Below are 12,852 nucleotides of genomic sequence, written 5' to 3'. Positions count from 1 at the left end.
AATTTACCTAAAAAGGAAAGGGGACAAGATTATTGGGACAGACCAAAAAGGAAAGTGGGACAAGATTATTGGGACGGAGGGAGTAATAATTAGTCCAAAAATAAGGAGTCTTAATTACATTATCTCTCCTACTTTATCACTTTTAGAGCACCCGCATCGCGGGTACTCGAGGAGGTCCTCGAGGAGACCATCTGCGTCGAGGAGGGCGATGCGGCGAGGAGCTCCTCGAGGACTCCTCGAGTTATCGAGTATCCTCGAATGGCCGGTGGAGATGGCGCGCGCAATGCACGCGCCCAATTTTAAAAAAAAATTATGAAAAATTCGAAAATTCGAATTTATATATATTCTTTTGACTGCAGCTCCTCGGTCTCCGCACCTTTGACCGACCGTTTGAATTTTTTTTTTATTTTTTTTTTCTCCTTCTTCTCTTCTTTAAAACAACCCATCTTCTTCCTTCTTCTCCACACCTATTCTCCTTCTTTCTTCTTCCTTCTTCTCTTCACACCTCTTCTTCTCCTACAATTTTCTCCGTCATGGATCCACACAACCCTTTCTACGATCCAAATTGGTGCCCTGATCTCTCCTCCGATTATCATCCCGATATGGGAGGAATCAACTTGGAGGAGAGCCCGCCCGAGGAGGAACCGGTGAGTGCTCAGCAGAGAGGGAGCTCGATATGCAGCTCCTGAACACAGATACGACGAACATGACGGACGCACAACGTGCATTGCACGCGTCCATGGTCGCCGACGTGCTCAGGCATCGTGGTCTATCCTAGGCTTTTAATTATGTGATTTTAATGATGTTTTAGGTTTTTTAAATTTTTATGTATTTTTTTTATGTTTTAAATAGGTTTTTTAAATTTTTATGTATTTTTTTTTAGGGGTTATTGCCCCTAAATACATGAACTATGACCAAATTCTAGTTTATAACAACACCTTTAGATTTTGCCCCATAATACATCACCTTTCAATTTTTTCTGGAATCTCCCATGGCCAAAGTTTGGAATATTAAAAAATAACCCCATTATAAAATTCTTTGTACTTTGACCCCTAAAATTTTTGGTTTTGGACTAAAAGACAATTTATACCTAAAACATGTATAAGATTGGGCTTAAATGGTATATCGGCTGGAAACTTTCCTCTGGCTTCATTTTCTTGAGATCCTGCTTAATATCTTCAGCTGGAACCAACTGGATTTCCACCTGATTACTTGTGATCTCAATGGGAAGCGCCATTTCTTGGCTTGTGACGCCAAAATAAACATGATGCTTCCTTTGGTTGGAATCAAGCTATGAAAAACTCGATTCAGTCTTCCATTAGAAAACCCTTGGTATGTTTGTACCTCTTCGGTTTCCTTCTTGAGTTTTTTCACGAGCTTCTTCACCACTTCTTCCTGTGGAATCAGAAAATGGCTAGTAAATCCATTCTGATCCTCTTTCTGGGTGTGATGAACCTCGTGTTCTTCTTTAGTCTGACTCGTCTCCGGTTGATCCATCGGTCATTTCCGAATCTTCAGAACTAAAGACTTCTTCCTGCTCATATATACTCTCATCAGAGGATATATCTTCGAACTGATACACGGGTATCAATTCTTGATGATAGATGGCGTCTTCGATATCCGGTGTGGATTCGAATCTCCTTATCATCTTATTCTCGTTGTCTGGGCAATTGGTAGATATATGCCCTTTTGCACCGCACGACCAGCAGTTGCAATCCTTGAAACTTTCATTTGCTTTGGCCTGAGTACGCCTGAAAGTTTTTCTCGCCGGGATTCTCTTTTGATTTGAGAATCAGGTTTTTTTTTTTTTTTTTGAATCAAAAGGAACAACAACAAATTTCATCAAACACCACCAAATCAAATCCGCAAATGGAGTGTTTTAAAGCATCAATTCCTCTTCCCTTCAGAGAACACATCCCTCTAAGTAACAATGAAGGTAGTATAAACCAAAACAAGCAAAAAAGTGCTAGTGAATAACAAAATTATCGCCGGACAAGGCTTGGAAGCAGGTTGGCCTCAAATCTTGTTGAAGGCAACAATGTCGCAACTTTGGATGTATTCGTTGCAAGGCTCCACGGTGAGCTGCTCCTCTATCATAGTGTCAACAGAGACTAGATCATCAACAATGGTAAACATGATCTGGAGCTTCTTAATCCCATAACCAACTGGGACCAATTTGGATGCTCCCCAGAAGAGTCCTGGCATCTCAATGCTTCGAATACATTCTTCAAGCTTCTTCATGTCTGTCTCGTCATCCCAGGGCTTAATATCCATGAGAACAGATGACTTCCCACTTTCTTTCTTCTTAGCAGGGCGGATTACCTGTAGCAGGGGATTCAAGTACCCCTAGCACAAGTCCTGAGACAATGGTTTCACAGCCAGACTCTCGAGGAAAAGATGTTGTTAAGGGGTCACACCCTGAATCAACATGTCAACCCTCCACCTCTGGGGTAAAAGAGGGAGAGATCAATCTTAGGCCCATGACAGGCCAAGTTAAGGTTGATACTGACTTTATTGAAATTTCTCCTTCTTGGCAGATGTACCAGGACAGATGGGAGAAACTTCTCACAAGGAAGGGCATTAATCCGGGAAATTACCGGGTTGATGTTGCCGGAAAATATCCAAGGGTTTGGACGACTCCAGGAGCTAATCCAAACGATGTCAAGGAATGGTATGAGTTTGGGGCTCTGGCCTCAGTTTATACCACTGCCCCAGCCTTCACCGAAATAAAGGGTCTACCAAAATGGATCCAGAAAATGGTGTTCGACACATGGGAGAACAACGAGTCCCTCAAAAGGGGAGATGTTCTGGAATTGTACTGTTTCAGTGCAGCGCCAGAGCCGGTAGGAAAAGGAATCCGAGAAGCTTTCCATTTCATTAAGCTTCGGAGACCTGATACGGGAGCCCTAAACAGGATCAAAGTTCCCGACTTCCAGGCCGCAATCGTCTCAACATTCACGGAGGAACAAATCTCCACTAGACGAGCATGGGGTCTATGGGTCTGTCTCACAGAGATGGAGAAGGATCCGCAGAGGAGAAGCGCAAGAAATATCAACAGGCACTTTACAATCTGAGGTTGATGGTGCTAGAGCCAAAAGCTCTCGATGAATTTCTGCGTCTATACACCCTATATGTCCATATGGGGGAGGTGGAAGATCAGAAGGCCATGGACCTCTTCTTTCCAAAGTTTCCAAGTCCATGGAGGGAAATGCTCATCAATGAGTATGTTTCACCAGGAGGATATCCACTTGACAGTGCTTCGAGGAGGATGTCTTATGTTCACAAGAAGCTGTCCGAATGGTGTCAGAAGGCGGCGGACCAGAGGAATCTCAAGAGATTGAGAAGACTCAACAAGAAATCTCCATTGATGTGCGACAACATTGATCTTCCAACAGAGATTGGTGCTGAGCTGCTATATCAACGAAGGAGCAGAAAGAAACATAGGTACCAACCCTATGAAAGAAAGTCCAGGAAAAGTTCTTGGAAGCCTGTTGGTAATCAAATCCTCCCTTTTTCCGGGGACAGACCAACCGATTGATGTTGCGCTTTGCGACAAAAGAGTTAGAGATGCCAGAAATTCAATTCTTGGAGCTTTTTCAGGCAATCTCTATGCCAAGAAGATTATAACCGAGTTCTATCCACAAATCGCTTATAATCTGCAAGATTCATCCTTCAGCCGAGCCCTGACTCTTTATCAGGACTACAAGAAGAAGGAGTATATGACGGATGGAAATAGGCCATACTCATTGACTTATCAAGTCTCGTATGCCTTATCAAATTCTCATCACACGGAACTATTTCTGGGAAAAGAATATATCGAAATTCCAGAAATATTCAAGGCGGTTGCCAAGGCAGTCAGTCAAGACCGAGTGGAGATTCCTCGGATCAGAGAAATCGACATCGATATTGGAGACAAGCCAGTGCTTAGCCATACTCAGAGTCTCAGACTAGGAGCACCAAGGCTATCATTCCAAGGAAATAGGCTAACTTCAGGGCCTATAACAAGGAGTTTCTCTCAATCATATGAGAGAAAGACGATCCAGGAAACACCAGCTCAGGACATGAGAATTAAGCTCAAATGTCCCGAAGGATGGAGACAAGTTTCCACAAGATTTGATACAACAAGCAGGGAAAACCAGTTTCCTTGTAGTTCGTTGTATTATTTGTCCATCTCTGTGAGATCTATATAAACTCAAGTGCTGGAGAGAAGAAGATCATCCGAAAATCACAACATATTTTCACAAAGCATTTTCTCTCTCTAGAAAAATTATCTTTGTATTTTTAAATTATTGTTTTAAAAGTTTTTATTTTAGTTTTAGTTTCCTTTTTTTTTTTTATGTACACAAGTATTGGCTACTATGAGTAGCTAAACAAGTTAGTCTCCTCCTTTGAGGAAGATTTATGAAATAAATTAATTATTATATAATTCCTCTATAAACGCTTAGTTTTGTCCAACTATTCCGATTGAGTAAAAATTTATCTTTTATTTTTCCAACAAAATATTTAGTCAACACTTAGTGAAGGAGAAGGGTTGCAACCATCTCTTGCGAGTGCGTGGTTGGTGCGTGCCAGGTGGGCAGACGAGCCGTAAAACGCAACAAAACTGACTCCTGAAGAAGACCAGTTGACAAAGGTATAATGTTGGTTTAAATTTGAGATTTATTTCGAAGTGTTACGGAAGCATGTTGGGCCTGATTATTTGTTAAACTGTTTTAAAAATCATAATATGGGTATTTTGTCTTGATATTGTAATATGTTGGGGTTATTCTGCAATTTTGATTATTTTGGGGTAGTTTTAGAATTTTCAGAAAATAGTCATGGGAGAAACTAGAAGAATCATAAAGGTGGTTATGGAGCAAAAACTAAAGGTGATGTTATATTCTAGAAAATTGGGAAAGTTGATGTATTTATTGGCCAATACCCCTTTTTTTATGTTTTAAATAGGTTTTTTAAATTTTATGTTTAATCCAGTATTTAAATATGCAATTTAAATTATGCAATAAAATTTAAATGAAAAACATAAAATCAAAACTAATATTATCAAGGAGGCTATCAAGGAACCCCAATGCAGCACTACCTACTCAATAACACAAACACTATCAAGTAGGCTATCAAGGAGGCTATCAAGGAGGTCCCAATGCGGATGCTCTTATACTTTATTACCTACACACTTAAAATACTAATCTACAACTCTTTAATTCCCGTGCCGAAATCAAACGTGTCAAGATTTGTGGGACAGAAGGAGTAGAAAGTAATGAAGTCCACCATTTTTTGTGAAATAAAAAAAATTCTTTTTTTTAAAGAGTCATTTATAATGGGACAATCCAAAATGGCAAGAGAGTCATATTAAATGGGACGAATGTGGTATACATTTTCAAGGATCTAACTCGATATTAGTTTGTGGGAAAATTGATGATTATATATAAAAAAACAAACAAAATTGAAAAATTTATTTATTTAAAATTTTAAAAAAATAGCTCATACGCAAAATTAAAATTATGTAGGTATAAAATGGGAAAAAAAAATGCTAGTATATCATTTTAATTTGGGTGAAAAGTAATAGGTAAAGTGAAATTGACCATTCCTAAATTGGGTATTTGGAGGGGAAAGTACGACTCCCGGAAAAGAAGATTGCGAGCTGTACTCTGCTACCATTTTCGGATAATTCGGCAAGTATTTTTTTCTCACACTAGCACACATACTATGTGTACGCATATATACATACACCTATACATACACTTCTATATATAGCTCGAGCTTCCGCATACCATTTCCACTTTTTCCTCCATTTCCATTTCCCTTTGCACTTCTCTCAATCCCAATTTTCCCCCTTTTCTTTCCTTTCTCAGCTCTACTTCTTCAATTTCATTCAATCCTCCCGCAATCAAGTAATGTTTTTGCTCAATTTTATACCTTGATCTGCGCAATTTAATTTTATCATTCACTAGAATTAGGAATCTGAAGCTGAAAATTAGTGGGAAATGTGAAATTGCAGATGTTTGGAATTATTTGGTCAACCCTACATTTATTGCGGAATGCGGAGTATATTTTTTGTATGCAAATTTTGCATGCATTTATTAGCTTCAATAAATGAACTGCGAATCATCGTTGTTGTTTCCATATTTGGTAAATACTGTTGCGTTGGTAGTAATTGTTGATGAAATACAGCTATAAGTTATGAGTTTCTTTTCTTTTCTTTTTGGAATTTTGTGATTATTTGTGATTAGCAGTTTTGTATGTTCATTAATTGAGTGTTGATCTCGCATTTTTTTTTTGGTTAGGTGTCTTATTTTAGGTAATATAGTTCTGTGGATTATAGCAGTTAAGTTCCAGATTTGCTAACGTAGTTGATTCATTTGGTTTTTGTGTTAGGCGTTTTGAGTTTTTGGGCGGCGATAAGAATCTGTCATACAGCTATTTATGTTGTGTTATCACTTTTCCTTTCCATGTGTACAAATGTGACTTACACATGCTTCAGTAGCCATGGGAGTATAACTGAACCATTTCTGCATAATGTATCAATAATTGGATTTGGTCTTTTTTCTTCGATTTTGCAGCTGTTTTTGTGGATTATAAGGTTTGTTAGATGTGATTGAGCAAATGGGCCGCAGCAGTACTGCAGAGAGTGAAGATGGCGTACTCTCTGCTGATTCACCTCTGAGTAACGATGGCGATAATTTTGGCGGAAGTTCTAATGGCGGCGTTGTTCTTAAGAAAGGTCCTTGGACATCGGCCGAGGATGCGATTTTAGTTGAGTACGTGAAGAAGCATGGAGAAGGCAATTGGAATGCAGTTCAGAAACATACCGGGCTTGCACGGTGTGGGAAAAGCTGCCGGTTGCGGTGGGCTAATCACTTGAGGCCAAACCTGAAAAAAGGAGCATTTACATCAGAAGAAGAACGGCTCATAATCGAACTTCATGCCAAGATGGGAAACAAATGGGCACGAATGGCAGCACATGTAAGCTTCGAGATTCACTTTAACTAGTTTATGGATATTTCTGCCATTAAATAGAACTTAACGTATTTGATTGGATAGCAAAACCTATTGAAAAGACTTTCATGGTGTTCTTATGAAAATTGGACAAACTGTAGTTGGTTGTTCTTATTTGATGGTTGCATAAAGCAGATGATATATACTCTGTTTTGAAACTCCTAGCATGTAAATGTAAGCGTCAGGATTCACTTTAACTAGGTTATGGATATTTTTCCCATTATGTGGAACTTAGCATGTTTGATTGGATAGCAAAACCTATTGGAAAAATTCACGCGGTGTTTGTTTATGAAGATTGGACAATAGTAGTTGGTTGTTCTTAATTTGATGGTTGCATTGAACAGATAATATGTACTCTTTTTTGAAACTCCTATCATGTAAACGCATACAAATATCGTGGGATCAAATTTTATGTAAGCCTTTTAAAGCGTAAGAACTAAAACATCAGGATCTATTCTATGCGACTCTGGTAGGGTAGTTCCCATTCGAATGTATTTTTGGTGTTTATTGCCCGTCTTCTAAAAGAAGTGTATGAGTACTTCTCATGTCACCATCTCATACACACTTTTCCAGTTGACATCTCTCCTGTGGAAAGATAAGAACAATCTAAACATAATAAAGGTGAAGCCACCATATATTTATTTGCATACTTTCATTGTTATTGCCTGATGAACTTTTCCAAGTATCATGGAATAAATAATTGCCCTCAATTGAAGAAGATATCAAGATGGTAACGCTAGGGCATTCTGATAATGGATTTAAGTAATTAACAAGCGATGCATCGCGGCCATAGAAGTGCTGCTTGCAGATAGTTTTATGGTTGAAAGAAGTAAGAAAAAACGCGAAGAGAAAGAAACTCAGTATTTGGTAGCTCAAGAAAATCTTCTTCAGGAATTGCCATCTGGTTTTTATTTTTATATAATGGGCCTTCGGACTTTTAGATACAATGTAATTTGAGGTTCCAATGATTTTCAATTCTACTATTTTTTATTCTTACATAGGATCTTTACTTTTTTCTTTTTTTTTCTTTTTTTCTTTTCTAATTTCAGTTGCCAGGGAGGACAGACAATGAGATAAAAAACTATTGGAATACTCGGATAAAAAGGCGTCAACGTGCTGGTTTACCCCTTTATCCTTCTGATTTATGCCTACAATCTCTTCCGGAGAATCAACAACTGAGTTCTCCCAGGATATATGGTGGAGATAAAGCATGTAATGATATCTTGCAAAATAATGGTTACCGGGCACCTGATATCATGTTTGATAGCTATAACATTTTAACATTTGCACCAGAAGTTCCAGGTATTCCTGGCAGCGTATCGATGGGCAACAGTTTTGCTTCTCCTCACTCTTATGGTTTTGTGCCTCAAACTATAGGAGTGCCTGATCGGGCTCGAGAACCAGATGAGCCCATGTCAGACTATGGAAGTGGTGGTGTTAATGAGGCACCCACATTTAACAGGACTCGAACTGATAGTTGTGTTAACAAATCATTTCAGTCCTTTGGTCTATGTTTTCCTTATGACCCTGACCACACCAAGAAACTGTTGTCTTCTGGTGTCAATCAGGACACACCTTTTATGTCAGATGTCACTTTCTCTGCTTCGGAGCACTTTGCAGATGCTCAGAAGTCGGAGCTCCCTTCACTCCAATATCAAGAGACTGGTCTAGGTGTCTGGGACCCTCCACCTGAATCATTCGATTCTTTGGTCCAGTCTCCTCTATCAGGCCCACTCCCATCACATTGTCCTTCTCCAGGGAGCAGTGGCCTTTTAGAAGATTTAATTTATGAAGCTAAGGCTCTGGGAAAGTTGGAGAATCAGTCTTCTGCTTGGGCCACTTCATCTAACGTCAGCCATGGAGAAGTAACAGATGGCTCTGCCTTTAGAACATGCTCCACAGAGTTCAAAGGCTATATTGATCCCAACTCTCCATCAGGTAACTCAATGGGGTCCCTTTTCAACAGGTACACTCCTACCACTGGAAGATCATTGGAAGACGACGTGACTAGTAAGTAGCCATTGTTTCTCTATTGAAGTAACTAACTATTGATGATTCATGGAAAACTCGGATGCGTTAGCAGCTTAAATTTGTTAGTCAAATTAGGAGATATTAACCGTAGAATAAACAAATTTATGCTCTTATGCTTTTAAAGTTTTGATTACTTAAATTGACTCTTGAAGGTTGTTGAATATGATTCCTATGGGTACTTGATTATCTCTTTGAAATGGGAAGGTATCATGACATTGTTTAAGTACTTTTGGTGCAGTGCATCATGTGAAATCGGAAGTGTTCGATCCAAGTTGGATCGTGGATGGTGAAAGTAAAGTGGACTATTCGAGACCGGATGCTATACTAGGATCATGCTGGGTCGAGCAGAGTGGTCCAGCTTCAAAGCAAAAGGGCTCGACGACTGATTCTATCGCAGCTCTTCTGGGCGACACTTCTGCTTCTGCTTCAACCTGGGGATTTACCTCTTGCTCCTGGAACAACATGCCGCCGGTCTGCCAAATCTCCGACATCCCATGAACTACCAAAACCTTCTCAATTTATAAACCATTGTCTGTTGCCATTTGTATGAACCAACACTATTATCACAATAACTTTCTTGTATGTAAAATTCCATTGCTCAAACTATCCTATACATTTTGCCATAGCGATAACAAAATTCTTATGCTTCCTCCCTCTGACCCCATATTTATTCATATTTTTTCCTTTTTGGTCTCTCAAATCTATACGTAACTTATTTTTAGACATTACCTAACATATAATGTAGATAATTTTACTTTTATAATTTACACTTATTTACCCACAATTTATTTAACAATATTTTTAATGTGATTTTTTTTTTTTTATAATTGATACTCTAAATAATTTATTGTTAAAAACTGCGCCGAGAGAAAGTATGCATGAATATGGAAGATGGAAGGAGTATATAATTGCACTGCATGATTTTCAATTTCTTGGATTGTATTTCACCAAGTGCCTTGTGAGTTTAGTGCTGAACATAGGAAGTTGGATTGTATTTCACCAACTGCCTTGTGAGTCTAGTGTTGAACATAGGAAGAGTTGTAGAGTCGATATATAAAATTATCCAATTTTATATAATAAAAATAAAAACTTTCCACTTGTATAAAAAAACTTGAAAATTAACTAAATTTTGTATAAGATAATTTTGCCCCAATCATTAACTTTTCAATACAACTCTCTTTTTCTCTCTCTACTGGTCTCTCTGCGATCTATCTTCTCTCTCTACGATCTCTCTCTTGAGTTATTTAGTTTCAGGACTAGCTCAAACTATTTTTGATAATGAAAGAGAGATGCTTCCACAAAAAAGTGTTCCACCTTGGACATTTTTGTCGCCTCCCATCTATTGTGGACAAGAAATTTGATAATTTACAAGAATTTAGTGTCGATTTGATGATTTCGATCTGAATGATCAAATTTATGGTTAGGAATTGCGATTTAGAGCATCTCCAATGGTAGAGCCCCTTTGAGGGCTCTAACGGAGTGGTCCCTAATTAAGAGCTCCATTCCACAACAAGGGGATTGATGAAACTAAAATCTACACCACCTCTAAAGCAATAAACGACACAAGAATTTACGTGGTTCGATCATGAAGATCTACATCCACGATGGGTCTCCGGAGTTTTTCACTATATCTCAAGAGTTTACATATTACCACTTGGTGAATGAATAATCCTCCTCTAACTAGTTACAATAACTTCTATTTATAGGCATAAAGCAACACTAATGCCTTTGAGCCCATAAACTCTAATAATTGGGCCTAAGCACCTATTGCACTAATTCTGGTCTTTGGCTTGAGTCATCAGCGCTGAGAGCCGAGGTTGGGATGTTCATCTTAGGCTTCTTGTTGTTTGCGCAGGTAAATATAATAGGAGTTGCACGGGTACTTTGACTCCTTCAGCTGGTTCAGATAATTCAAGTAGGATTCTCCCTTCATCTGTGCTGAATAATCCTCTTAAACTGCGCAGGGAAGTCACTTTAAGCAGCGCAGGTAAATTCCTTATCAAAAGATTGGGGATCTTCGGTCCAAGCTAATATTCATGCATTATAAATAACCATAATGAATAAGTATAAATAAAATGATGTACAACGCTCATGAGTATTTTGCTCCTCATTAGGTGATATGACCCTCGCCGGTAAGGACTGAATCTTGTCGGTCCGATCAACAAATACGCTATGCGGAAGACTTGATAAACAAATTAAAGTAAAGATAAAAGATGGAATATCCTAAAACCTCTGAATCTAATCTACGAAATGATCTAGGAGAACGGATCCCTAAACCCCAACGTATGATTGACGCAGCAACTCGGGGACGCTGAATGACACGCGATGAGGGATGGTTGAACTCGCCGTTATGTCGATAAATGAATTCGTTCTTGGCACAATCAAGAAGAATTCGATGATCTCAAGAGAGAATAAACTCACAAATATCATATATAAAAAATTAGCCAATTCGTCCAACAAGTAGCAGCCCTATATATATAGGCAAAACTAAACCTAATCAAAAGAAGGAAACAACGTGAAAAACAAGGAAACTTTAAAAAACAAGGAAACAAAAGAAAACTTGTTCAGCGTATTTTACAACTTTGGCGAGAACGCCAGCTCTGAAAAATGCCAGCCCTAAAAACGTCAGCTTTGAAAAACTCCAGCTCTGGAAAAACTCGAGCGCTGAAAAACTCCAGCTCTGGAAAACTCCAGCGCTGAAAAAAACTCCAGCTCTGGAAAACACCAGCGCTGAAAACTTCAGCTCTGGAACGCCAGCTCTGGAACGCCATCTCTGGAACGCTAGCTCTGGAACACCAGCTCTGCCTGGACTTCCGTCAGCTCTGGAACTTAGCTTTGCTCAAAACTTCAGTCAGCTCTGCTTTGGAAGTCTGCTCTGCTCTGCACGTAATAAGGTTCATCACGCGTGGACTTTGCTCTCCAACTCCACTCTCTCCGATCGGCTTCCTCAACTCTTGTTTCCAGATCTCTTCAACTAAGATCATTAAGTTTTCCTTGAACTTCTTGGTTCTAGCTCTTGTTACCGGACCAACGGAAACATGCACATGATCTCTGCTGTGGGCTGCATCATTCCCCTCCTCTTAAAGAGGATTTGTCCTCAAATCCAAAGCATCGCCTACATCATAAGGACTCAAATCAGTCACATTAAAAGTAGCACTCACATTATACTCACCTGGTAACTCCAACTTGTAGGCATTATCATTGATGCGCTCCAAAACTTGAAATGACCCGTCTCCCCTAGGAAGTAATTTGGAACGCCGCTGCTCTGGAAACCGTTCCTTGCGCATGTGCAGCCAGACCCAATCTCCGGGTTCGAACACCACCTTGCGATGGCCCTTGTTAGCTTGCTTCGCGTACTATTTTGTACGGCGCTCAATGTTAACTCTGGCCTTCTCATGGATCTGTCGTACGAACTCAGCTCTCTGCTGGCCATCAAGATTAGTATGCTCGCTCTCGGGTAAAGGAGATAAATCCAACGGTTTCAAAGGGTTAAAGCCATACACAATCTCAAAAGGCGAAAATAGCATAATGAACAGAACGATTGTATGTAAACTCGACATGCGGTAAATACTCTTCCCAAGACTTAATATTCTTCTTGATAATAGCTCTAAGCAAAGTAGATAAAGTCCTATTCACCACCTCGGTTTGACCATCAGTTTGTGGATGACAAGTGGTAGAAAACAAAAGTTTCGTACCTAACTTACACCACAAAGTCTTCCAAAAGTAACTCAAGAACTTCACATTCCATCAGAAACAATAGTCCTAGGCATGCCATGCAATCGAACAACTTCTCTAAGGAACAAATCAGCTACATGCTATGCATCATCA

At 39.3% G+C, this 12,852-nt stretch overlaps 2 protein-coding genes across 3 annotated transcripts; one reads left to right on the top strand and one right to left on the bottom strand.

Moving 5' to 3' along the window:
- Positions 1 to 2,016: 2,016 nt before the first annotated feature.
- Positions 2,017 to 5,795, bottom strand: LOC131012320 (elongation factor 1-delta 2-like). Its single transcript, XM_057940283.1, has 2 exons — positions 5,769 to 5,795; positions 2,017 to 2,322 (listed from the first exon to the last, which is right to left on the bottom strand). Exons 1-2 carry the CDS (start codon positions 5,793 to 5,795, stop codon positions 2,017 to 2,019), a joined length of 333 nt encoding a protein of 110 aa, XP_057796266.1.
- On the top strand, positions 5,571 to 9,674 carry LOC131006468 (transcription factor GAMYB-like). Of its 2 annotated transcripts, none has more exons than XM_057933626.1 (4): positions 5,571 to 5,669; positions 6,558 to 6,960; positions 8,043 to 9,003; positions 9,263 to 9,674. In XM_057933626.1, the coding sequence occupies exons 2-4, from the start codon at positions 6,601 to 6,603 to the stop codon at positions 9,520 to 9,522; spliced, it is 1,581 nt and encodes a 526-aa protein (XP_057789609.1). In that variant the 5' UTR covers positions 5,571 to 5,669; positions 6,558 to 6,600; the 3' UTR covers positions 9,523 to 9,674. The 2 variants fall into 2 exon arrangements, with proteins under 2 accessions (XP_057789609.1, XP_057789608.1); XM_057933625.1 differs by having other exon boundaries at positions 5,626 to 5,888.
- The last annotated feature ends 3,178 nt before the right edge of the window (positions 9,675 to 12,852 follow it).

Source organism: Salvia miltiorrhiza, chromosome 1 (assembly GCF_028751815.1).
Source record: "Salvia miltiorrhiza cultivar Shanhuang (shh) chromosome 1, IMPLAD_Smil_shh, whole genome shotgun sequence".
NCBI lineage: Eukaryota > Viridiplantae > Streptophyta > Magnoliopsida > Lamiales > Lamiaceae > Salvia > Salvia miltiorrhiza.
The sequence above is the reverse complement of the archived record's forward strand: the minus strand, read 5'-3'. Positions and strand labels throughout refer to the sequence as shown.